We start from the raw sequence: 25,643 nt of genomic DNA, 5'->3' as shown, positions 1-25,643 counted from the left end.
GCTTAAAAATAAAGTGTAAATTGCAGGAGTAATTGTGAGGAACACATACGCAAAACCATTAGGAAAATACTGGCTTTCTGAGGAAGGAAATCTTCAGTATTCTGGAAGCACAAATTTGGCAGTGTGTCTGTGGAACTGCCAGCACTCACTAGCCCTGATCTGAGCCCTGTCTGCCTTAACCAGGGGCAGTGTTTTCCCTGGGGCTGGGCTGTTCCAGAGTGCTGATGTGTGCACATCCCTGAGCTCAGGGTGCTCTGCACAGCCCTGCAACCTGTTCCAGTCATGCTGTGTTGTCTGTGGTAAAACTGAACCAGCAGTTTGCCAGTTAACATTGAGCTTTGACAAGGTGCTCCTTGAAAACCAGCCAGTGCTCCTGGACAACTCTTCTGTCCAGGACCAGGATTGTTCCAAACAGAACCTTGAATATGCCAAAGTCTTCTTCCCTGGGTTATCATCCTTCTTAGTTCCTTGTTCCTGCCTCTCAGGACCATGGAGGGTGTCCAGCTGCTCTTACAGCTCTTACAGGTGCTTTGTTCTGGATTTCCCAGCCAAAGAAGTGCTTCCCCCTGAGCAGGGGTGGCAGGAGACATTGCCTGCTGACCTCCCAGTTGTTCCTGCTCAGCCTCTGCAATATGAGGCTTTACCATTCATTTCAGTGAATCAGATGAAGAGGTAGCAGTGTCCTCCTTTTTGTGTGCTCCTGTGTTAATGTCTTATAAAGAAGGACCTTCAACTCATGGTTAAATTTAATAACTATCTGTAAAAGTCATGTTGGTGTTGAAACCCATTGCTGTGGGACAGACTCGTTTGTACCTCTGGAGTGTTCCTGTTTCCCTTATAAACCATTGGGAAATGTTCCAGTGTGACCCCCCCTGTTTGGGAGGTGGGATGAGATGTTAGGGCAGTGCTTTCCTCAGGGTGACAGGACCCTCTGAACATCAGGACTGGAGACCCAACCTGGTGCCACAGGCAGGAGCTGTGAGTTAATATTGCAAGGGCTGCTGGAATGGATTGGCAGCCAAGGCAGGACATGGAATTCAATTGGCATTTCCATGCACAGTAAATTCCAAACAAGCTCCTTAGAACACTAAAAGTAAAAAAAAAAGGGTGCATGTATGTGAATCACTTGCTTCTCCCTGTAACAGAATTCCAGGCTATAACTTGCCTTTTCATCATTGGGAAGGTTTTTAATTTATACAAAGAGGGGATTTACGTTCTTAGTTAAGTTGAGGCATTTACAATATCAGGGGAAGTGGATCACTGTTTTCTTTGCAGCTGAAGCTCCTGTAGATTCTGTGTGAACTCATCTTGGTTTTACTGCTCATGTTTGAGGGCAGCTTACATTCATATAGTGAATTTTGGTAGCTCTCAAGGAAATACAGCCATGCTTTTATTACCAATGAAGTGAGGCCCTGCCAGGTGTGTGCAGATCATGTTCAACCTGGCAGCTTGTGACAGATGTGGATGGAATGGCTCTAAATCACTCTGCAGAATCACTGTATTCCATATTTTACTCAAATTCCAGTAAGAATAAAACAAATAAATTAAAGTGCAGCTGCCAAGATCAGCAGCAGAGTCAAAGGCATACATATCATAAAAAGTATTCAAAGGCCAGTGCCTTCTCCTGGAGAGCTTTTGAAATATATTTTGGTGGATGGAAGCAGCAGATTTGTTTCCACTGTTCTTCTTGTCTCACATTTAATAATCAAGAACACTTGTAATAAAGTTTCAGATTTCAGAGGGTTTTTTTACAGCTTTGGGGCTGGTTCTGTATCTGTTCCATTATTCCCAGCATGTCCTTTTCTGGTTATTCCATCACTTAAACTCTGCTGGAAATGAAATCCTGTAACATTTTGCTTAGGGAGTAGAATACCTGTGCATGAACCAACCAGAGCTGCTCAGAAAGTCCAGATGGGCTTTGCTCAGTTCTTTGCTTTTATGAAATTATTTCACACTTCTCCAAATGAGGGGTTTGTGTAATCTCATCACAAAACACCATCAGACAACTCTATTTAAAATGCTGTTATTCCCCCTCTGTGCCCCAGAGAGGAGAGCTCTGGGTACTGTCAGTGTGTGCCTGTCAGCCTGACAAGCTCCCCAGCAATTCCATTTGTCTCCAGTCACTTCTTCTCCAGTTGGCATTGCATGTTTTGCCTGTGAGCTGCTGTCTCTGCCCTGCCCTGGGTTTGGTAGGGATTCCAGCCAGCCCATGGAGGGAGCTCACTCTGTGCCTTGCACCTGAGCAACATCCCTTCTTGACTAACTCCTTCCTCATCTCCTGTTTCCCAATATCCCAGAATCTAATTAAATATTTGTGTTGTGGAAGGCACAGGCAGCCAGGCACTGCTTGCTTTTCCCTTGCCCCCACTTTTTGCAGTTTTTGGCAGCCATCAGTTGGTGAAATTAGGATGCTTGAAATGTGTCTGCACTCAGCTCCTTACATCTTTTGTTGTTTAAACAGTTCTAGAAAGCATAAAGTGTTTCAAGCTGCCAGACAGTGTTCTTCCCTCCAGACTGGTCACAGCCACCTGTTCAATAGACTAAATTCATCAAGCCCTTTTTAATTGTGTTCATTGGACTGTGGAGCTGTGCCAAGGTCCTGCTAAGCAGCAAATGGGTTCAGAGCAGGCTCAAGTGCAGATTCTGTTAGAAAATAGTTCCCTCTGGTGCTGATTCCTCTCAGCTTGCCTGGGAAGGATAAGGAATCATCCACATTTTAGAATGCTGAGGAACAAAAGAGCAGAAACTTGGCTTATTTGCATCACAGTGGTACCTCCATTTATTCTGGACTTGTACCAGCATAAATTAGAGAAGAACTGGGCACAGACCCAAAAAATCTTTGTATTTCTTAAATAATTAGGCAAATCTACAAGGAGTTAAGCTGATGAATGGTTAACAGGCTATTCACTAAAGCCAAGCACTGCACCACAGTCTGTGTCTGCCTGCTCTCAACTCGGGAGATGTTCTGCTGGTTTTAAGGATACCTTGGAAAGTGGAGCTCTGAGTCAAGCAAAAACAATTTGCTTTGAAGCAAAAGAATTCTGGTTAAGTAGCCTTAGGTAGCAGTAAACCTGCCTGGTGCAAGTGTTTTGGGTAAGGTTTGACCTATAATATTTTTTTCCTCTTCTAAAGGTGGCAATTATGTCTAATAATTCACTTTCAGTGTTTTGTATTTGGGCTCCAAGCAGGGAGTGTAAATTTACAAGTTTGAGCAATAAATGGTTTTCTGTGGCAGTGAAGAAAGATCTCATCAGGTATTAACTGGAGTTTATTTGGGCAATGTAGGTTTCTGCCTGTAAAGACAGGAAAGAAATAGAAGTAAAATGGAAGAGCTGAATTTTTTGCTCTGTTTACTCAGGTCCTTCCAGACAGTTGTAGGAGACTGTTCCAGAGCTCTGTGTTGCTGTTCTTCCCAGAGGTGCTTTGTTCCAGTGAGACACTGCAATGCTGTTCCATGTTGAGATGTGTAGGGATTGAATGTTTCCCCAGGTACCTGACAGCCATTACTGACAGTGTGAAGGGTGGGTTTGGACTCCATCCTTGATAATTATGTAGCAATAAAAAACCACTAACAGACATTCAAGGTGATGTATGTGGCAGCTTACACAGTGACTTCTCTGCTTAAAGTTTTGCTTTGATCTGCATCAGCAGGAGTTCCACATAGACAAAGCAATGGGGAAATGAACCTTTCTGTGTTCTGACTCCCTTTTAGGGACAGAGCACATGCATAATCAACCTTTGATATTTCGCTTCAGCGTGAAAGGTGCAGCTTTCAAAACTTAGATTTCCAAACTCTGTATCACTTCCTTGCTGATCTTGTTTATCCATCAGTTCTTCAAATCCCAGAATAATGGAATTGAACATAATAACTCCTCTAGGAGTGAAGAAGTGCAGTTCTTGTGCCAAGCAATAAATGTTCCTTACAAAGGAGAAAAATAATTTCCTAAACTATGATTTGAAGTTCTGTTGTAGGAAGAAAACTTTTTGTACCGACTCTTGTGTCGGTCACTTTGCATTTTGGTTGCTGATTCTTCAGTTTTGCAGGATGACAAGTTGTTCAGGCTGCTGCTAATTATGTCCTCACTATTATGGTAATTGGCATCTCTCAATTTTGTTGTTATGACTACAAAGTGCCTGGTAACAGGCTGGTAATGCACAGACTGCAGCCTGTCTTGTGGCTGACACTCAGCACTGCTGCTTTCTCTCCTTGTGTCCACGTGTGCTGAGCACAAACTGTTTGGTGGAGAGGCTCTTCCTGGAGTGTTTATATCACTGGAGACATCCCAGCAGTTCAGATTCGGCAGATGTGGACAGATACAAACCCACACCACCCACTTCTCTCCATCAGCAGTGACCTCCAGTCCCACTCTGCCTCAGGGAAGAGCTCCACCAGCTTTGGCCTCACACTTAGGCAATCTGGTGGCCTTGTTTCAGCCAGAAAACTTGAGTGGATTGCTGTGTCTTGATGATCCTTGACCTGTTGGTAGCTGTCCCAGTTCAGCAGGTGGGACCAGTTTATCCCTGTGTGGGTGTGACCAAAGCTGTGCATTCTAAACCCTCTCTGCCATTGCCCAGCAACTGTTCCCAATGGCCCATCATTGGCAGCAGCTGCCCAGGGCACAGCTGAGCCCTCAGGCTGGGAGCTGGCTGGGAAAGAAGCCTGGCAGAGGAGCTGGGAGAAGTGCCCTGCAGGGAGTCCTTGGCACCTCCACACCCACCTGAGGGCTCAGCTCTGCTCAGGGGCCAGCAACGATTCCAAAATCCCCCCTGACTGCCAGAGTCAGATCCCCCAGTGTGGAACTCCCTGCCCTGGGGGAGGGACTGGGGGCTCCCACCTGCACCTGAGGGGAGACAATCTTGGGGTTTGGGACTTGGGGTACCACTCTTGGGATCCAGAGGAGAAGCAGAGCCTGGACAGGAGGAGCCCACCACTCTCCACCAGACTGTGCCATCATCTGCACCAACAGGTTTTTCACCTCCTTTTCCTTTGGACTTTGGGGAACCACGTGGGGCTCAGCACAGGGGCCACCAAACCCCCCTGTGTTTGTGCCCCAGGGGGCTGGGTTAGACTGCTGGGTTTGGGGGTTAAACCCAATTTCTCTTTGTGTTATTGCTATTAAATTGTAACTCTGACTTATAGTCTCTTTTGTGTTGGGTTCATTTCTCCTGCTGGTTTCCCTTTAAACCAGCACAGTAGCTGTACTTGGGGAGTACAGATCTTAGGAACTGGCAGCTCAAAGCTTCCATACCACTGTGCATCATCCTGAAAGGATGACCCATCAGTGTGATCTTTGTACTGTTATTAACGATGTTAAAACCAGCTTTCCTTGTGTCCTAATTGATTTATCATCCTCTTCCCCTCCCTGTTTTTGGCTTTTGCAGCACTTGCAGAATCTCAGGAGCTCAGTCAACGTGTGCCTGTAGGGGACCAGACCATGTAGGGAACTCTCAGCTGATTAAATCAGGAAATCCAAATTGAATCTGTCCCTTCTCAGGAAAGCCCAGGTTCAATTTGCATTGATTGGGGGAGTGATAATACACTGTGAGCTGAAAACTCTGGACAGAAAAGTGGCTTCAGTGAGGAAACTCCCAGTAGCTTAGTCCTTCATGCAGGTATGGCCTGGACATGTGCAGACTCTGCTTCAGGAAGTTTTGTAGCACAGGAAGTATCTGTTCTCCAGCTCTTCAGTATAACCTTTCAACCTGCCATAGATTTTATAATAGGTTTTTTCTTTCCAGGAGGTTGACCTGAGGTCTTTGATATGCATAAAATTTGGTGTGATGGGACTCAAACATGGTTTGTTCTCTAGATGGACAGTTTTCCCTTGCATGTCCTGGCTGTGCAGGACCCAAGTTGGATTAACACTGGATTTCAGATACAGGACCCTTTATAAATGACTTCAGCCCTGTAATGTAAACTCCACAAGCCAAGCTGAAGCTCTTGCAAAGCCCACACAGGTTCCAGGATTTGTCTGGTAGTAGGAGATCTTGGGTTTTTTAGCTGTCTCAGGGACAACACAGCAGTGAGTAAGGATGTAACAAAAAGAATTCCTTAACTAACTGCAGACATCCTTGGGAATATTGAGAGCCTTACAAAAAGGCAGAAAAACTGTAACATCCAGGATCTCTGGTGGCCTTTGAGTCTTTTGGGGTTAATAAGATTGCTTGTCACACACTCTCTCTATTACATTCAGAAGTTAGAAAGGTTGTTCCTTTTCTGAGGAAAACGGCAATGGAAATGCAGAAGTATTAATGCTGACACTGAGTTTTGGGAGTCCATCTCTGTGCATCAGGAAATCTTTCTTTTTTTATTCTAGACAGAGAAACTGGCTTATGGCTTAGAGGTGGAAAAGATCCCTTTATGTTCTAGGAACTGTCATGGAGCTTGGAGTTGTTCTTCCTGGTGTTGGGCTTACTGGACACTGATTTTTTTTTTTTTTTGCTTTTGTCACTCAGACTTTGTAATAATTGATTAGGTTGCTCATGCTGCTTTATAGGCAGCGTGGTCTTAGTGACAGCAGAAGAGTTATTGGCAGCAACTTGGCTCTTTTTCACACTTTGTGCTCAATAAAAGTGGAAGGATGATTAATCCTTGTGCTGGATTTCTGGGGTGAAATGTGCTGCTTCAGGTATAAAACCTTAGGACAGTTTCTGCAGGTGTTATTAGTGCAAATGTCTTGGAATCTGCATGAGGAATATTTATATAGCATTGCTAGCCAGTTATGCAAGTGGTTTCTTCAGGTTTCCCAGGGTGTACATCTGTGCTTGCCCCAGAGAAAGAAGCAAAGGGGGAAAACTTTTAGATTTGAATGGAGTGTAGCTGTGATAACAGCCAAGCCTGCCTTCCCCTCGGGCTGTGAATGTTCCCACAGGCTGCCCAGGGCTGTAATTGCAGTCAGTTAAGACAGGAGGAATGACTTCCCAAAATGAGCCCTCCACAAAGTTCCTGTGGAAATGAGTCATTTCTGCTTCCTCCAAGTTTCATATGAATACTTAAATTCTTGCTCAGATTAATACTGAGCAACCTGCACTCAGGTGACCATCCACTCTGAGATCTGGTTGCCTGGATAGTTTGGTAGATGCTCTTTTAGTGACAGAGGTCCATTGGCTGAAAACTCCTCAGAGTTTCTCCAAGATCCCTCTTGGTACATTTGCAATTCACTGTTCCAACATCAGCTCGTTTTTGTGTCAGATTTGACTTTTCCTCCTCATGGTCAAATGTGATCTGTGTTTTTCAAAGATCTGTCACAGGAAAATAAATGCTTAAATGAGAACAACTTTATGGACCGAACCCCCTGAATTTCTATGCCAAGCCTGGCATACACATCTTTGTAGGAGGTGATGAAGTCTGTAGTCTGGAACACAAGTCCACATTCGGTCTCTGGCCCTACAGCCATCCATTAATCATTATTGCCAGTTATAAACCAGCATAGTCAGACTTGCTGCACCACAATATCATGAGCTTTAGCTGTGGGCAGGTCTCTGAAGTGCCCTGCATGTGCACACAGCTCTGTCCTCACTCTTTAAGCTCTGTGGGACAGACTGTGTTTGAGAGAAGAGAGGTGGAATTGGACACTCTTGAGTCTGCGGGTCACCTCCATGGTCCTCTCTCATGTCTGACCTCCAGCCTGGCTGTTTCCTCAGTGTTCCTCACTGCTCCCCATCCATTCTGAGCATTCTCAAGTGCTGGACAGGGAGGGAAAGGACAGTGGGGTGTTTGCTTCCCCCCTTTGCCTTTCAGTGAAATGAGGAATCCTGCCTCGGGCTGTTCCTGCAAACCTGGCAGGTTGCTGTGGATTAAGGCACTTAATCAATGCACACAAACCATTCCTGGTAGTCAATACCTGCAGTCACTTGCCATTCCAGCAGCTTAGAGACTTAACAATCCTTCATTCTGCACACAGAGATGTGCCAGAGAGCAAAAGTTGCCAAATAGCCCCTATAGATGAAGCTGTAAAATCCTTTTCCCTCCATCCTTTCCCACCCCCATCGCTGGTAGCATAGCAACTGATGAAGCTGCTTGAACTTGAGTTGACCTGAAATTACATGTTTCCTGGTTTATGTGTTTGTTCCTGCCTTTCTCCCTTTTTTTTTTTTTTTTTTTGGTGCTTGTTTAGTTTACATTTTCAGTCCCTGTGGGGGATTAGCAGCTTGTTCATGCAGAAAGCTGGAACAGATTTAATAACCTGTGATATATGAGCTCAAATAGTCCATGGAGTTAGAAACACGTGAGAGAGCTAAAGCTGGCCTTGGTGACTGGTGGAGGGGACCTTCACTTTGGTGGGATGTGGATGAAGTTTTCCATATCTTTGTACTAACAAAGAGCAACATCCCATAGGCTGATTTTTCATGCTGTAGTGATAGAGAACTGACTGTTAAAGGAAAGAGTGTGGATTGGAAATAGGAAAATATTGTAGTAACCCTGGGACTTCCCACCTGGGGGAAAGAGAACTCAGGTTCAGAAATAACCTGCAGCTTGAAAGATGAGTGGTGAATGTGCAGCTGCAGCAATTTCTAGTGGAGAAATCAATGTTTTGACCAGAGTTTCTGGAAGCTCCAGTGTTTTCATATCCCTTGTCAAAGGAGGGATGAGCTCAGTTCTCATACTTCTGTAATTACTGTACTAAGAGATGTTCTGATGTTAAACCCAAATTTCTTCATAGGTCATTTCAAGATTAATATAATTAACACTCCACACATATCTGATGTGACATCAAGTCCAGGAAATGATGGAAGTAGCAAAAATTAAAACTTACTAATTTTTTTTGTGAAGAAAATATATGAAAGATGAGTTTGGAGAACAGGACTTGGTTCAAGCACACTGGACATGATCTGGAGGATCAAAATGGAGCAGTTGGATGCTGGAAAGAGAAAGTCATGACCTTTTTGGTTTTAGTGGTGTTTTAGCCAAAGGAATGGTGACATTTCTGTGTGTGGCACAGTCTCAGCAGATGGGACCAAGATGCTTCAGCCTCAGAACAGTCTCAGTAAAAGAATGAAACTTTTTATGACAAGCACTTTAGTATTGAATTTCTAAATCAAAGGGCATCACTGCCACCAGTGCACACTCTGGCTGCATGTCTAAAAGGAAAGTGAGTGGTGCTCATCTTTTCCAAAGAAAAGCAGCATCATTTCTCTTCGTGTGGTGGCTTTAGATTGCGGCACCTGAGCTCTGCTGCCCTGGGTGAGGACACTCAGAGGGAATTCAGGGGCCTTGCAGCTGCTCAATGTTATTGCTTGGCCTTCCCCTTAACACACTGACTGATCCTGAGTGCATTTCTCACTGAAGGCCATGTGTTGAGAAAATAAGGGTAAGAAGGCAAAGGGCATCTCACCTCTATTTTAATACCAGTCAAAAATGGAGGGATCAGGGAGCAATTAATTTTATCTGTCTTAGATATGTACCTTAAGATGAGCCCATTTCTCTCCTTTGACTATAAAAGGGAACCTGAGATAATTAGGGCAGGCTGGAACATAGAAAACCAACATAGTAAAGGTCAGGCTGTTTGTAATCAGCTCATGGATGCACAGAAATCCTTGTGTTAGGCCTCTCTTGGTCCATGGAAGGTCTGTGCAAGCAGAATGACATTCCATAAGCAACAAGAAGCTGCTGCTCTGGCTCATGATGTGTTTTTGCAGCTGTTTTGCAGTTGAAGAACTCAGAAAATTACAGACACTTTCAAACTGGGAGTTAATTGTCCATGATTCCAGCCCTGGGGAACTTGTCACTCTTGGAGATCACCTGCCTGGGCACTGTGAGGGTGGCACTCCCATCCATGGGGAAGGGTTGCCTTCTGGCACTCCTGGTGCACAGGGCTTAGGGATGTGCTTTGCTGCAACACTGGAGGTTCCTACATGGCAACAGTGAGCCCTGGGAGAGGCTCCAGCCACCTTTTTATCTCTGTTACAGTACAAATGATGGCTCAAAGAGAAGCATTCAGTTCTAATCTGTGTGAGTTCTTGTAATAAGCTTTACAATTAGAGCGCAGACTCCTCCATCTAATTCACTTAATTTACGCTGGGAAGGGAGATACTGTTCAGCTAATCCAGTGCTATTTTCCTCCTGATTAGGGAATGAAAGCATCCTCTGAGGCTCTGGTGGGATTCAGGCTAAGCTTCTGAGGCACAAAGAGTGTGAAATGCTAATGAAATAGTGCACTGCTGCAATTCCCCTTTGGTGTCTGGTGCCCCCTCTAACACCATTACAAGGGTGGGCAGTGGGTCTGACCCAACTCTCTGTGCACTTTCTGTGTGTATTTGATAAGGTGACACTGGCACAGATGGACTTCCTCCAGCCAGGGCTTGTCCCAGCTGCTTTGCATGGTGACTGCAGTGCTTTTGGGAAATGGTTGAGATGTTCCCCTGCCTCGCAGTAACTCCTGTGAGCATTGCTGTGCTCCTCTTTACACCCAGGCAGCCCAGCTGCTTCATTTAGAATGCTGGTGTTCAAATCACCCAGGAGCATTTCCACTGCTTCCTAAGGGAAAAGCACAGCCAGAATGTCTTCTTAGTTTTCATCAGGCAACTTCTCCCTTCACATCTAAATAGTACACCTCTGCTGTTGTGAGGTGTAAAGGGAATAGTCTGCTTGAATTTGAGGGTTTGGGGGATGTTAGAAGACAAACATCCTGCCCAATACTGAGTCTCTTTCTCCATTCTTCGGTGCTGTTGATTGCTCTCCCCAGGGTTCTGCTCACCCCTTGTTTTTCATTGCTGTTGTGCTGATTCTATGATCACTTTGCTCAATTCTTTCATATCTTTTTGCCTCATTTTTGTTTTCCCCCTCACTCCTCACATGTGACAAGTTCCCTACAGACAGAAGCACCAGCTCTCAAGGGAAAGGCAAAAGTTAAAAAGCACTTTACACTGTAGCAAATGAGGATTCTATTTCAGAGAGTCCTAAAGTTGCTTATCACTCTGGTGGTAAATTTGTGTTGGGAAGAAGCATCAGATGGAGAGTGTGACACTAAATTTGCTAATCCATAGCACAGTACAGCAGTGTCTGGAGCAGCCCCCAGTTACTGCTCTGATGTCCCAGCTCTTCAGCTGGGTAACCAACCTAAGGGCAAATGGATTGCTGAGCACATGAGCATTCCATGGCTGATGGTTCAGAGGGTGCACCTGATGTTGATCCCAAGAGAGACCTGTATGGGAATGCTCAGGGGGGGTAAGAGGAGGAAGGGAGATATTTTCCTGCTGAGACTGCTCATTTCATAATGGGATGCTAAAACCAGCACCTCTGAAATATATAAACCTGTGAAACCATTGCCCCTTGTTCTACACACCGTAGAAATCCTAAATATTCCTCTTCTCACACTTTTCTGGATTTTTGGCTTTAATAAAATATCTATAATTGTTCATCTAAGTGTTGGTTCAGGGCACTTTTCTTTGGGCACAAACCACATCATTCACTTGTGCAATTTGCCTGTCCAGGTGAATTAATGAATGATTTTATTGATGCTCTGGCAGAGCCTTTCAGCACTGTTGGCATGTGCCAGTGCTGTCAGCCTCCTACATTACTGTGAGACAGATCTGGGTGTCCCTGAGACAAAAACTATTAGGGCACTGTCAGCACAGTGAAATCCTCCCATGTAAAATGTTGTAAAATCCATGTGTCATCTTTTTGTGCAATAAATGGAACTGGAAGTCTGGAGAAGCACTGGAAAACAAGATTCAACCTGCTGCATTTATGGCAGTGGTAGGGAGTGTGCTAATGAGTGACACCAGTGTAAATGCTCACATTCAGAGCTCAGACTGCTCATTGCTGTGGTGTAAAACTAGAAGGGGTGCCCAAGGATGCTGCTCAGACAGTCTGGCTGTTGTGTACAAAGCTCTACAAATACATTTTGTTCTCTGTTTTTTTGCTTTAAAAGCGTTTTGAGAAGCTTGGAATGTGGTTTCCTTGCCTTCCAGTCCCATCCTTATCCCTTTGGCAGGCACAGTCCCCAGCTGCTGGTTTGGGAAGTGGTGAGAAAAGCTTGCAATTCCCATTAGGAGGGGAATAAACACTATCATGTTTGAAAACACAGATCCTGCTTGTCAGGCAAATGTCTTTGGATGGCAGCACCATCCCCACCTCTCCAACCCCCAAAGCACAAACCCCCCTCTGTCTCCTCTGATGTTATTTTTAGAACCTGTGCTGTATGTTGTGTGCATGTGAGAGAACAGAACAGAAATGGAATGAGGGAGCACAGGGTGGCACTTCAGGGGCACAATGTTGAACTTGGTCATATACCAGAATTTGGCAGCTCTGGGGGTTCTTTCTGCCTGACACCATCCCTAGTCCATCCCATGCAAAGGAGGGTTCATGGTCAGCTTGACTGCACAGCTCATCAGATGGTTTTGTTATGAACAAGGAAGTCATTTTAAAAAATTGAATTTTATTCATATAAAATCCATAGCTTAAGAGGTTTATCCAGCTGTTTTAAGAGTACATTGTCTATAGTGTCTTTTTTTTAATGGGTTATTTCACAGGAGACAGAGGTAGTTGTTGGGGATTTTTCTCTGATTTTTCAGTCTTCCCAGTTGCATTTTAAGGATTCACAGAGCCCATTTTTCTTCCATCATCTAACAATTGCTTAGAATTGCCTTGCTTGGATAGTCAAACAGAGAAACATTCCTGTGATAGAGTAGAAACACTCGGGAGCACTTGCCAAAGGGTGAAATACTTGTTTTTTCCACAGGAGTTGAAAAGCACAATGTTTGTGGCACAAAACAAATGTTTGTGGCCTTTCAGAGTTTGGGAAGGGTCTGGATGATGCTCTTAGTCATGTAGAATCATGGAATGCTTTGGGTTGGAATGGACCTTCAAACTCATCCAGTGCCACCCCCTGCCATGGGCAGGGGCACCTCCCACTAGCCCAGGGTGCTCCAAGCCCTGTCCAACCTTGGACACTCCCAGGGCTGGGGCAGCCACAGCTTCTCTGCCCAACCTGTGCCAGGGCCTGCCCACCCTCATAGGGAAGGGTTTCTTCCCAATATCCCATCTAACCCTGCCCTCTGGCACTTTAAAGCCACCACCCCTTGTCCTGTCACTCTGTACTGTTGAGTTTCAGGTGCTCCTGTGAGGAGCAGGGAGTTGGATTTGATGATTCTTATGGATCCCTTCCAGCTCGAGACCCTCTCTGGTTCCGTGTGCTCTGTTTTTGTCCCTGCTGTTGGTTTTGTTTTCTCCCACTCTTTGCATTACTAACATGCCTGTCATGTGGAAGCTCTGCCAGCAATGGCTGTATTTTCCAGCACATCCCAAATTCCCTCTGTGTCTGCACAACTGGACCTGCTTTGCTCAGACAACAAAATCTCGTGGTCAGCAACTCCCTTTACTTGAGCCTGTACTAAATAGATCCTTTTTTACTTGAAAAAGAGCATCCATAGCCACATTTTTGTGTCCTTCCCAAGTCTGGGATTCAGGGTGGGTATTCCAGGTGCAGCAATCCAGTTCCAGATGTGTTTGTTCCTGGGGAGTGACTGAAAAGGAGCAACAGGCAGGACAAAGCTTGTAATATGAAATAGTGTTGGGATGAAATGGGGCTTGAAAATATAGTTGTTCACAATTACACGTGTGAAAGGCCAATCTGTCATCATGTTTATTTAATCAAGGTCACAGAGATTTTTAATTAAAACACTGAGCTCATAACATCAAGCTGGTCATCTGTAACTGGCAAGTGGGTTTTGTAACAGAGGGAAAAAAAATGGTCCTTTTTTCTGTGCCAGTTTTGCTGAGTAATGGGTAACTCGTTTAGATCACTTGTAATTTGGCAGAGAGTGATATTAAAAAAAAAAAAAGTTGTTCTCCAGTTGGTGTCAGTAAGAAAAATCCATTATTTTCAGTGAGGTAGAATTGAGGAATAACTAGAGTTTTGTAAATTCAGAAAACGGGAGCAACAGTTTGAATTCCTGATTGTTCAATATTTTATAGCACCTGGTTTTCAAAGGGAACAGAGAGGGGAAAATTAGTGGAAGGGTGAAAACCACCATCACAATTTTTGGAGGGGAGGAAGGTTTGGATTTGGACTAAAATAGAGAAGATGGTAATGCCGGGTGACATCTCAATTTAAATCAGTTTGGCAATGGTAGTTTTTAAACTTGCTAGATGAGATTTTCATGTCTGTTCAGCTGGATAAACTGCTCTATTAATTAAGCTCAGTCCCATAAATCTCTTCTAACTTGCCATCAAATCCCAGAGCAACCTGGAGCACGTTGCTACTGAAGTCTGCAGCCCAGGAGAATGGAGTTTAATAGTTCATTTGTCTTGTGTTCAGCTCTGATGTGAGTTGTAAGATGTCATTTTTTGCACTGGGAATAAAAATCAGCAAGTCTATCTTTTAATTGTCTTGCACCAAGAAACAAGTAATAAGCTGCTTGTGATTTATAGTAATTTGATTTTTAATGAAAATGTATCTGCAAGTGTTTCTTGAAAACAATTTTCTTGGAGAAATCACCATAGTAAGTCAAAACATAATCAGCTTGGAATTCATATCACAAAGAGATTGTGGCAGGAATTAGGGGAAAAGTGCAGGATAAAAGCAGGAACAAACCTTGCACAGAGAACTCAGCTGGTGTCACTGCTTTTGTTGTGCTGCAGTTACAATTCAGATTGCTTTTATTTCCAGAGGTGCAACACACAACTCCTGCAGTCAGTCTCTGGGAGATGGCGTGGCTCTTGTAATTAGTTAGCCAGAGGAAATGGAGTTAAATAACATTTCAGTGGATCTTTTTGTATAATAATGGTTTCTGTGTGTTTGTCTCTCTTCACGGAGCAGATGTCAACCTGCAAGAATCTTCTTCCTGTCATGGGGTGCTCAGATTTTTTTCTTTCACATTTCTGTGGCTCCTGCATTCTTACAGTTTTCTGGGTTTTCTGAGGGTTCACCTTAAAAGAGGAGTTCAGAATAACTTCCACAGGACTTTAAATTATTCAAGATGTTGTTACATTTATAGGTTTCTTTTTCTGAGACAGAGATCCCAAAATGGTTTGGGTTGGAAGGGAACACAAAGATCCTCTGGTTCCCACCCATGCCATGGGCAGGGACACCTTCCATAGCCCAGGTTGCTCCAAGCCCTGTCCAGCCTGGCCTTGGACACTTCCAGGGATGGGGCAGCCACAGCTTCTCTGGGCACCTGTGCCAGCATTTTAACACCCTCATGATAAAAAACTTCTCTTTTGTCACCTCATTTTCACAAGAGAATCAAATCTGTGTCCTCTGGGCTGAGGGCAAACCACATTAGAGTGTGACAGAGGGAAGGCCAGAAGACATCCAGGGAATTGCTCCTAATCCTGCACAATTGGGCTCAGGTTTCCCAAACCACGAGGTGTTCACCATTCATGTGGTTCCCAGTATGCAAGTGTTACTTACACACTGACAGAGAGGGGAAGAGGAATAATAAAAATCAGGCAGGCAGCCAGAGCTCTGTAGGTTGTTTTGTTTTGGTTTTTTTTTGTAGCCCCATCAAAGGGAGCTGCTGAGATGTCTTTTATCAGCTTGAGTTGCTTTGTCTCACAGAGGTGATGCTCAGCAGCCAAGTCCCTGCCTCCTCTGCTGCTTCTCAGACATCCAGACACTCTTCAAGTCTCCTGCAGACTTCCTTGAGTGCCTTTGCTCATGAAGTTAAGCAAACTTTGCAATCAAACACGACAGGAGGTGTTGAGTCACTTTTTCTTAGTCCTTTTTCTTAGTTCTGAGCTACCAAGAGCCCCAGTTAAAGCCAGTTCCAGCAGCATCCTGGGTGTGACTGGTCATGGGAAGATCCCAAGGGTTTAAATTTGCTCAGACACAGCCAGTGCTTTGCTTAGAAATTAATTCTTATTTTAACCTGTATTTTGCTTGTTAAAATCAGAAAATGAGCAAGTGATTTGAGCTTTCCTGCTAATTGCATCATGTTAAGCACTAGAACTTGGCTGAGCCACAGTACCACAATCATTGGGATATTCTGCTGTGCCAGCTCACAGGGCAGAGAAGGGGCCATTGTGAAGCCTTTTTATTCATGGAATATGTTAAGTGCACTTGGTTATCTTAATTTAAGACTTCTCTCTCCCCCTCACCCTCCAGTATTATATTGAGAGCTATTGCTCGTGCTTAAAAGTGAAAACAACTATAAACCTTCTGATCTTTTAAAAGTGACTTTTGTGTTTTACTGTAAACAGAAATTGCTTTGGGGTTGCTGCAGATGTTTCTGAATTTGCACCAATACCCCCAGTGAATGGGGCTGAATTTTTAGCACCAAAAAAAAAAGTCCAATTCTTTTCAGAGTCAGATTAAAGTCTTATAAAAGATTTGTTACATGACAGGAGAAGCTGATTTTGGGACAGCCTTGCTGCACAGGTGAGATTTCAGAGCAATCCTGAGACTATCAGCTGACTTGGGCTGGGCTGGGCCAGCTGACAGATCACTGCTATGGCCAGTGGTATTCCATCCTGTATTCCAACATCATCTCAAACACAAAAGCCGGACTAGGAGGGGTTGGCATCACATCTGCTGTCCTGGGCCTTGCTGCTGTCACTGCTACTCTGCATTTTATTTTAGTTCAGGGAAGTAGAAACATTTTGGTGCTATTGTTTCTGTTCTTGGCTGGGTGTCTTTTGGGGTGGTTTATGAATCTAGAGTAATGAAATCTGGTTTTAGTGGGAGGGAGAAAACTGTTGTTATATCTAACTTGTGTAAGTGTGTGTCACATTGTAGTTTTCTTTTAATTTTCTCTTTCCTGTATAAACATATACAATTAGTTTAAGTATAAACCTAGTTTAATTTTCCAGGTTTTTTCCTTTCTCCCTTTTCTCAGTGGGAGGGAGGCTTTGACTCTGTATTGGGCAGTTGGCACTTTGCCAGCTCAACCCAAGACAGTTACAACAACAGATTTTGGGACAGCCTGGCTACAAAAATGCACTGTGGAAATGAGGTCCCTCTGACAGAGTTTCTTGCTCCCTTTGTGCCCGCAGAGCCCCCGACACCCATCGCCCCTCCGGAGCTGCTGGCCGTGGGCGCCACGTACCTGTGGATCAAACCCAACGCCAACTCCATCATCGGTGACGGGCCCATCATCCTCAAGGAGGTGGAGTACAGGACCACCACGGGCAACTGGGCAGAGACACACATCGTGGACTCCCCCAACTACAAGCTCTGGCACCTGGACCCCGACGTGGAGTACGAGATCCGAGTGCTGCTCACGCGCCCCGGGGAGGGCGGCACCGGCCCCCCCGGCCCCCCACTCACCACCAGGACCAAGTGTGCAGGTAGGGCAGGATGGGGCTGCCCTGGGGATCCTGTCCTGGATCAAAACTAGCATGGCCAGCAGGCCCAGGGCAGTGACCCTTCCCCTGGACTCTGCCTTGGGGAGGCCACACCTTGAGTGTTGTGTTCAGTTCTGGACCCCTCAGTTGAGGAAAGAGATTGAGGGGCTGGAGCGGGGCCAGAGAAGAGCAACGAGGCTGGAGAAGGGACTGGAGCACAAGTGCTGTGGGGAGAGGCTGAGGGAGCTGGGGATGTTTAGCCTGGAGAAGAGGAGGCTCAGAGGTGACCTCAGCACTGTCTGGAACTGCCTGAAGGGAAGTTCTGGTCAGGTGGGGGTTGGTCTCTTCTCCCAGGCAACCAACAGGAGAACAAGAGGGGCTCAAGCTCTGCCAGGGGAGGTTTAGGTTGGATTTCAGAAAGAAATTCTTCACAGAGAGAGTGCTCAGGGATTGGAATGGGCTGCCCAGAGAGGGGGTGGATTCCCCATCCCTGGAGGTTTTTAAGGTGAACTTGGCCGTGACACTGAGTGCCATGATCTGGTAAAGGGACTGGAGTTGGACCAGGGGTTGGACTTGATGATCTTGGAGGTCTTTTCCAACTCAGTCAATTCTATGATTCTATGGGGCACAGCACTGGGGCTGCCCTGGGCACAGCACTGGCACCTGGGGGCCCTCACTCACATGGGAGCAGATGCTCCTCCAGACACCCTGGTGCACGTGAGCTGTTGGATTGGCATTATGAGTTTAGACACATCCTGGAATATTTTGTTTTATTCTGTAGACAGATGTTTTGCTTTTATGCATGTGGTGTCTTTGACAAACTTTTGCCTCAGTGTGTGGCTGCTTTCTTGTTGAAATGGGCTGAGAGAGTTTTCTGACCAGTTCTCCAGCAGGAAAATTGTTCTTAAGACTAGTCCATGATTTAATATTCACCTCTAAGTGCAGAGCAGAATTCTTGTCTAACAAGTGCCTGGGTAATGGATCAGCATTTCTTATTAACACACTGGCACTGAGAGCAGTTGGAGTGCAGTGTGGTGAAGCAGGAAGCATTTGGTTTTTAAAATACACTTTTGTGTTCCATTTGATGGAGCTGACTCTTCTCCTCACTTCTGACAAAGCAACCTGTTCAAACAATGTGCAGTATCCTCCTGTTCCCTTTCATACTGGAGTGGATCAGTTTTGATCCAGGGACAGAAGCAGTCTATCTTCTTTCTAAGCTGTATCAGCCTTCCCAAGAAAATCTGAAGGATCCTGTTTCTCATGTTTCAGAGATATTGGCTGCTCATCCTGTTGTCATACATTAATCATTAGCCATTAAGGGAAATCAACCTCTGCCTGGCAAGGGGATGAACAGAGCACTTTTCTGCCTCCCAGGTTTTTCCCAGCACACAGGTCTCTTATCAGGGTTTGCAGTTTTGTAATTTTTGCTGTGGAAGGAACAAAGGACAGAGACTTAAAGGTTGCTCTCCTTTTACTACAACCTTTTTCCCTCCCCAAATTAGTGGTTTACCACAAGTGCATTTAAGCAGTGGGAATCTTACACAAAACCTTGGTTCCATTTAATTCTTCTGATAAAGCAGCAAGACTGAAGTGGGAAGGAGGCAGCCAGAGCAGCCAAATGCCATTCTGGGATGAGAATAAGCAGGACAATGTTAGTGCTCCTCACCCACTGTCACACCACAGCATCCCCTTCCTCTTCCAAGAGTGCAAGACTGGCAGGATGATTGTGTTGTTGGCTGTGTGTGGGGCACAGCCTTTATTATACTGGTTCTAAATCAGTGAATATTTAGTGTCTGTTTGAGGAGATTTGGTTAAGAATGAATAAAGCTGAGCATGAGGCCCTGGCACAGAGGTGTTTGCTCTGGCCAGCAGCTGTCCATTGGTAGGACACAGATCTTCAGAGTGTTTGCTGCAGCTTTGTGGAAAGTGTGAGATGGCATAGAAGATGTCCTGGCCTATTTGGGGAAGTTGCCACATGTTGTGGTACTCATGTTTTGGCTTTCTTCTCCTTCACTGGTGTGGTCAGATTCTCTCAGCATCTGCAGGACTGTGCATTGGCAAGTGGAAACAGGACATGCTGAGGTTTGCTCTGCAACTCCCGTGGCATCATCCCTTTGCAGGCACACTCTGCAGCAGCCAAACTGGCAACCTGCAAAGGGTGCTGCCTTTGGTTTGGTTCAGGGGTCAAAATAACAGGGTGTTGACTCTGTTTCATGGCCCAAAGTGGTGATTTCCCTGCTCAGCTCGGTATCGACTGACACCGAGAAGGATGACGTGGGTAATCTGTTCAAATTGGCTGAGCCACTTGGTGTTTCCATCCTATTTTACTAATGAAAATCTAACTGGAGAAGGTCATTCTGTTAATGTTAGCTGTCATGCAGAGCTTGTTGAGATTGATGGTGATGGCATTTACGTTTTGTTTAGGGCATTGGGTGGGAGAAATTGTAATGATCTCGATCTAAGCGTGGACTTGGAGGGAGAGACTTAATAGCTCGAGATGTACAACTTGCACCAAATGCCAACTGAAATGATAGACACAGAAATGCAACTCATTATTCCAACTTCCATATGTCGTGGAACTCCTTCAAAATACCCCATTTCGAGGATAATTACACGAAACTTTCACGGGGAAGGTTTTTAAAATGTGCTGAACTGAGAAAACAGCTCTGCTGCCTCCATGTTCCTTGGAGTTCCTAATGAATGACATCAGGGAAAACTGAGGGGTTTGAAAGAGTTGAGGGATGAGTGATGCTGCTTTTCTTTGTCATTCCTTTTCCTTGGCAAGAGGGGCAGTACCAAACTCCTACTCATCTGTGTGCAACCATCAGAGCACTGGAATAGCCCTGTTTTACTGCACTGTTTAGTGTTGTGCTGTGTTTATTAAGCCCACAAACAAAGATAACAAAATTGACTGCAGAAGTAACAGAGAATATCACCTGTACTGGAGGAGTATTTACTGATTTCAGTTGCAAGAAATCAGTGTAACAATAAACTGAAGGTGTCTGTAACCTTCCAACAGTGAGAATTCAATGTCCCTCATACTAAATACTCTTTTTAGGGTCTTTTTACATAGAGATTGAATATTTGTGTTCTGGGGAGGCTTAGCCTTCAATTTAGACAAATGTTTGCAATGAGATTCTTATTTAGATATGAAAATAACAATTAGAACAGGATTGGGAAAGACCATGTTTTAATTCCACTTCAAATCAAGCACTAGAAGTTCATTTATTTACAAACTTCCCCTGGTCTGGTGTGTTCCTTGACTGCCAGCCTTGAACCAGAGCAAAAGCATGGCCAGGATGGCTCAGCATGAGCTTAAAGTCATCTCACCATGATGCAACTCTTACCAAAATCATCCATTAGTTTCAGATTTTTGATCAGACCGAATGCAAGTTGTTTCTGTGGACATGAATAAATTTTTCATTAGATAAAGCCCATAAAAATTAATTATGAAAGGTCCTGCTCTAAATGAGCATAAAGAAGTTTTGTTAAAGTGGATTGTATCTTATCTAAATTTCTGTAAGCAGTGTGTGCCCAGGTGTCTGTTACCCCACAGGTGATGCTTTTGGTTTTCTCCAGGACAGTGTTACAAGACTTGATGAATATTTGATCTGTAGAAATGATACTGAAAATTAAGTCCCAGCTTGCCTCCTTCCAGGAAAAACCAACTGCCAGAAAACATGGCAAACCCTGCATGAATTACTTTTATTATGGTTTTTTTCTTCTTGTTTTGGGTTTATTTGTTTTTTTCCCAGACTGTGATAGGCTGTGACTTGGGACAGGAAAGGATTAAATGTCCTTGAGGCAAAACCAGAGAACTGTCAGTCAGAGGGAAGAGCAGCTCAGCAGGGAATGGGGAAAGAGAGAGACAGTCTAAGGTTAAGACTAGACACAGGGCTGAAGGTTGGTTAAAGGAAAGACAGATATAACCATGAGTTTTTACCCCCAGACTAACAGGTTGAGGAGATAACAGGGTTGGAACAGCGTGTTTGAATCCAGTTCCCAACAGTGCCTGTATTCAGCACTGGTTTTCTCAGCGTGGGGTGTTTATAGCCCTCCTCCACAGATAAACAGAGCTCTTTAAAATCCTTGTTTCATGGGCTTTGTTCACCAGAGTGTGCTTTGGGAAACTTGAGGCTTGTTTTCTTCTCTCTGCTTATTGACTATTCCCCTGCCTTTTTTTTTTTTTTTTTTTTTTTTTTTTGCTTTCTTAAGTTTCCACAGCAAAGCAGAATAGGGGAAAAGGCACTTTTAGCTCTGGTGGATGGGAAGAAAGGGAAGAGTTTGCAACTGAGATCATGAGATCATCATCTTAGGGGGAACATCATCTGGAAAGTGTTTACCTTCTACAGGGACAAACTCACATGGAAAGGAAGGCCAAAGAGTAACATTTAAATGAATATTAATAAAGGGTCAGGGAAAAGACATTCTGTACAATTAATATTTAGTCTTGATTAAAATAGTGTCTGGAAAGCTGCCTTGAACATTAACTTCCCATTAGGTTCATTAGAACATTGGCTGCTCCTTTATTAGTTGCTCAGGCTAAAGAAAGAAGGCTCAGGGGACCTCGTTGCTTTCCACAACTCTCTGGGAGAGGATGTAGCCAGGTGAGGGTTGGGCTCTTCTCCCAGGTAACAAGAGGAAATGACCTCAAGTTGTGCCAGGGAAGGTTTAGATTGAATATTAGGAAAAAATTCTTCACTGAGAGGGTTGTCAAGCCCTGGAAGTGTTCCAAAGGTGTGTGGATATGGCACTTGGGGTTATAGTTTAGTGGTGAACAGGGTGGACCCTGAGATGAGCTCAGTTGGTTCAAACTTGGTTGTAACAATGCCAAGGTCATGGGTTCAATCCCCTCTGTGGGCCACTGACTTTAAAGCTGGACTTGATGACCCTTGTGGGTCCCTTCCAACTCAGAACAGTCTGTGTGATTAATCTGGTTAATGGTTGGACTTGGTGATCTTAGAGGGCTTTTCCAGCCCTAGTGATTCTGTAATTCTCTGCCTTTTTGGATGATGGCAACAGGTGACTTGTAAACTGAGGAAGGTCTTGTGACCTTGTGGCTTGGAAGCAGGAAACTCTCCAATGTGACAGCAAAATTGTTTGGCAAGGAATGAGAGGGGAGGAAAAGTCCTGAGAAACCCCCTAATCTGCCCCCAAAATGTGTGGCAATGATTCTTTTGTAGAACAGGCTTATGATAATAGAAGGTTTGTCCTCGTATGGAAAAATTCCCGTGGCTCACACGCAGCTTGTCTCTTAAAATAAGCTGCTGCAGACTTGGGTTAATCAGCACAGGATGTGATTTAGCTCCTGGAAAAAAGAGCAGTTGTCAAGATCAATACTCAATTTTTGGTGTTGGCCTAGGGAAATAAAAGTGAGGCTTGAATGATGGAGCTGGATTCAATGCTGCTTTTAAAAATAGTCCAGATAAAGTAACCGATGCAAATGCAAATAATGGGAACATTCAGAGTTTGTTCTGGTGTTGCAAAGTAGTTGGAAACCCTTTTCCTCTGGCTGCTATTGACAGGCACTTTGTTGCCATGAAATCTTGGGAGGTTTAGCAGTACCCAGCAGCTCTTGCCACTTTTTTTTTGTTAAGATGATATTTTCAAATTTATAGAAATATTTTTGTCTTTTGCTCTGCTACAAATGTTTAAAAAGGAGGGATTTTTGTTCTGTTACAAAATGCATGAACTGAACAGCCACAAGTGTGTGCCCTGAGTATGAGTTCAGAAATAATTCTTTCTGGTTTAATATTAAGGTGATACCTCCCATTAAATAGGAAACATTCACACGTTAATGTTGAAAAACTGAGGCCTTCATTTTTTTCCCAAGCTTATAGTAAAAGAAATAATTAAAAATCAGGCCTGTGAGTCAAAGTGCTGCACAAATGGCATATCAAGTGATTTGAAAGAGTGTTCTGTACAACTGATGTGTTGGTATTATTAAGATCACTGATTCACAGGCTAATTTAACTTGGAGCTACACTAAGCCTTGTGCTCCAACACACCTTCATTTCCCTATTAATATTAAATTTGAACTCTTAGCTCCAGTCTACTAGAACTTTAAAGGGAGACAGTGGGGAAAACAGATGCTTTTTTAGCAAGTGAAGGAAAATATTATCATAGAATTCTACAATATCCAGAGCTGGAAGGGACCCACAGGGATTGTTGATCCAACCCCTGGCCCTGCACAGACACCCCAGCAATCCCACCCTGTCCCTCAGAGCGTTGTCTAAACCCTCCTGGAGCTCTGGCAGCCTTGGGGCTGTGCCCACTGCCCTGGGGAGCCTGGTCAGTGCCCACCACCCTCTGAGGGAAGAACCTTTCCCTGAGATCCAACCTGAACCACTCCTGGCACAACTTCATACTGAAACTTTACCTGCTTTCTGTGCTGGGAGGGGATTTCTTTCCCCAGCTGTGTAAGCTGAGCCAACACTGCATGTTTGGGTTTGCTTTTGCTGAATTCCCTGAGTGAGATGCAGTTGTTGTCCTCTCAGCCCATTCCCAAGAGCCATGGAGAGCTGCAGGTGAGGTGCTGGGAGTGGCACAACTGCCTTTCAGTGTGTGGCTCCCCCAAAACCTGAGACTGGCACCCATTCCAGGGACGTTCCTCACCCTGTTTTTCTTTCCACCTCAGTAGCCTTTGGCACATCAGCTGGGGAGAGGATCACAGAATCATAGAATGGATTGGGTTGGAAAAGGCTTCCCAGATCATCAAGTTCAACCCTTGGTCCAGCTCCAGTCCCTTTACCAGATCATGGCACTCAGTGCCACGGCCAAGCTCAGGTTAAAAACCTCCAGGGATGGGGAATCCACCCCCTCTCTGGGCAGCCCATTCCAATGCCTGAGCACTCTCTCTGCAAAGAATTTTTTCCTGCTCTCCAACTTCAATTTCCCCTGGCAGAGCTTGAGCCCATCGTGCCCCCTTGTCCTATTGCTGAGTGCCTGGGAGAAGAAGAGTTACAGCAATACAACATTCCTTCATTTTGATCCTTGCTGCCCAGTTTGTGCTTGGAATCAGCCTGGTGGCACTGCTGAAAGGCAGAGGCTTCATCTGTGTCACCTCCTAATGGCTGAAGTTCCTTTGCATGCAAGATGATGATTTTTCCCTGCCAAATTGATTAAATACTTAATAAGCATATCTTGATTTCTGCTTTATTCTTTCTCCCTCCTCACTTAATTTTTGTCAGAGTAGGAAGGCAGCATCTGCCCTTAAAAGAACAGCTGAAAGAAGAGGTGAAATATTGCTTGATGACACACATTCTGGGGCTGTGAGCAAGTCCTGGTGGAGGAACCATCAGTATCAAGTTATGGATGTGGTGATTGCCCTGGAAAGATGCCTTTCAAGGGATAGAGGATAGATTGGTTCTATGAATTATTTACTGGAAAAGAATTGAAAAAGGAGCAGCTCTGTTGTCTGAGATACAACACCAGTGACAACCTACGTGGAACAGAAGGAATTTGGGAGGAGAAGGGGAGGTGATTGAATGGTGAAAAAGGGAAGCAGAGTGTTCTGGTACACTTTGGGTGACTGAGTGAATACAGGAGTCCTGCAAAGACAGACTGTTGGATCTGACAAGATCCATCCCAAGTTAAGGCACTAAACTGGGTGTGTTGGAAAGCAGCAACATGTAGAGAAGAGGCTGGGATTTACTGCTGGAGCAGATGTGTTGTAAATCTGATATTTGTTCCCAGCAGTGACCAATCCCTGAACATTCCTGAGTCTCACAGATCATGTCCCCTATTGCCTTTAACCATGGGACATATGGTGAGGAATTTTCTTTATCCTGATCCCTGCAGAAGATCAGCTTTTTGTCCTGAGGCCTGGGGATTGATTGCCCTTATCTTAGTCTGCATAAATACAGTTCTGAATATAAAGTCAGTCATAATAGTGCTTTGGACTGGATAGTTTTTTTTCCAGAGGGCTTTTGCTTATGATGGATTTAAATTCTAGGGATTTACTTTTTTATCTGCTAAGGCAGTTTGTTATCCAGAAATGTTTTATTTTTATTTATTAGGATGAAGTCTAGTCATTCATTTCCACACTGTGCTGTTTCTGCCTGGTGGTGCTGATGTTTAATTTAATGGTTTTCCAGAATGTGATTTGAATACACCATTATTTTTGGAGTGGACAGGCTGGGCAGGAAGATGAGAATTTCCATAAAGACATGAGGTTCTCATGCCAAAACCAGTTCCACCAGTGATGGGATCTCACAATTCCTTGGTTTCACACCAGGTGCATTTAGGGCACTGTTCTTTTTGATGTTCCTTGTTTCCTGAGTTCTGTCCAGCCATTCCTCATCTGAAGAGGCAAAAATGGAAAGAGAAAGGAGAAAACAGAACCACAAAGCCCAAAACAACAACAAAACTCCTGTTCTGTTTTGCTGGACTCAGAGAAATCCCTGAGTGCTGTTTG

At 44.5% G+C, this 25,643-nt stretch overlaps 1 protein-coding gene across 10 annotated transcripts in view; it reads left to right on the top strand.

Annotated features, from left to right (window-relative positions):
- PTPRT (protein tyrosine phosphatase receptor type T) overlaps positions 1-25,643 on the top strand; it is a 503,103-nt gene that overhangs the window by 215,967 nt on the left and 261,493 nt on the right. For all 10 annotated transcript variants that reach the window (XR_011699370.1, XR_011699371.1, XM_071573285.1 and 7 more), the window contains exon 7: positions 16,937-17,230. Coding sequence is in view for 8 of the 10 variants with exons in the window: in XM_071573285.1 (XP_071429386.1) it covers positions 16,937-17,230 (294 nt within the window). In the remaining 2 variants the exon portion in view is untranslated. The remainder of the gene's footprint in view (positions 1-16,936; positions 17,231-25,643) is intronic.

The sequence above is a fragment of the Pithys albifrons genome, chromosome 18 (assembly GCF_047495875.1).
Source record: "Pithys albifrons albifrons isolate INPA30051 chromosome 18, PitAlb_v1, whole genome shotgun sequence".
NCBI lineage: Eukaryota > Metazoa > Chordata > Aves > Passeriformes > Thamnophilidae > Pithys > Pithys albifrons.
Note: the sequence above shows the minus strand (reverse complement) of the source record. Positions and strands in the feature narration are given on the sequence as shown.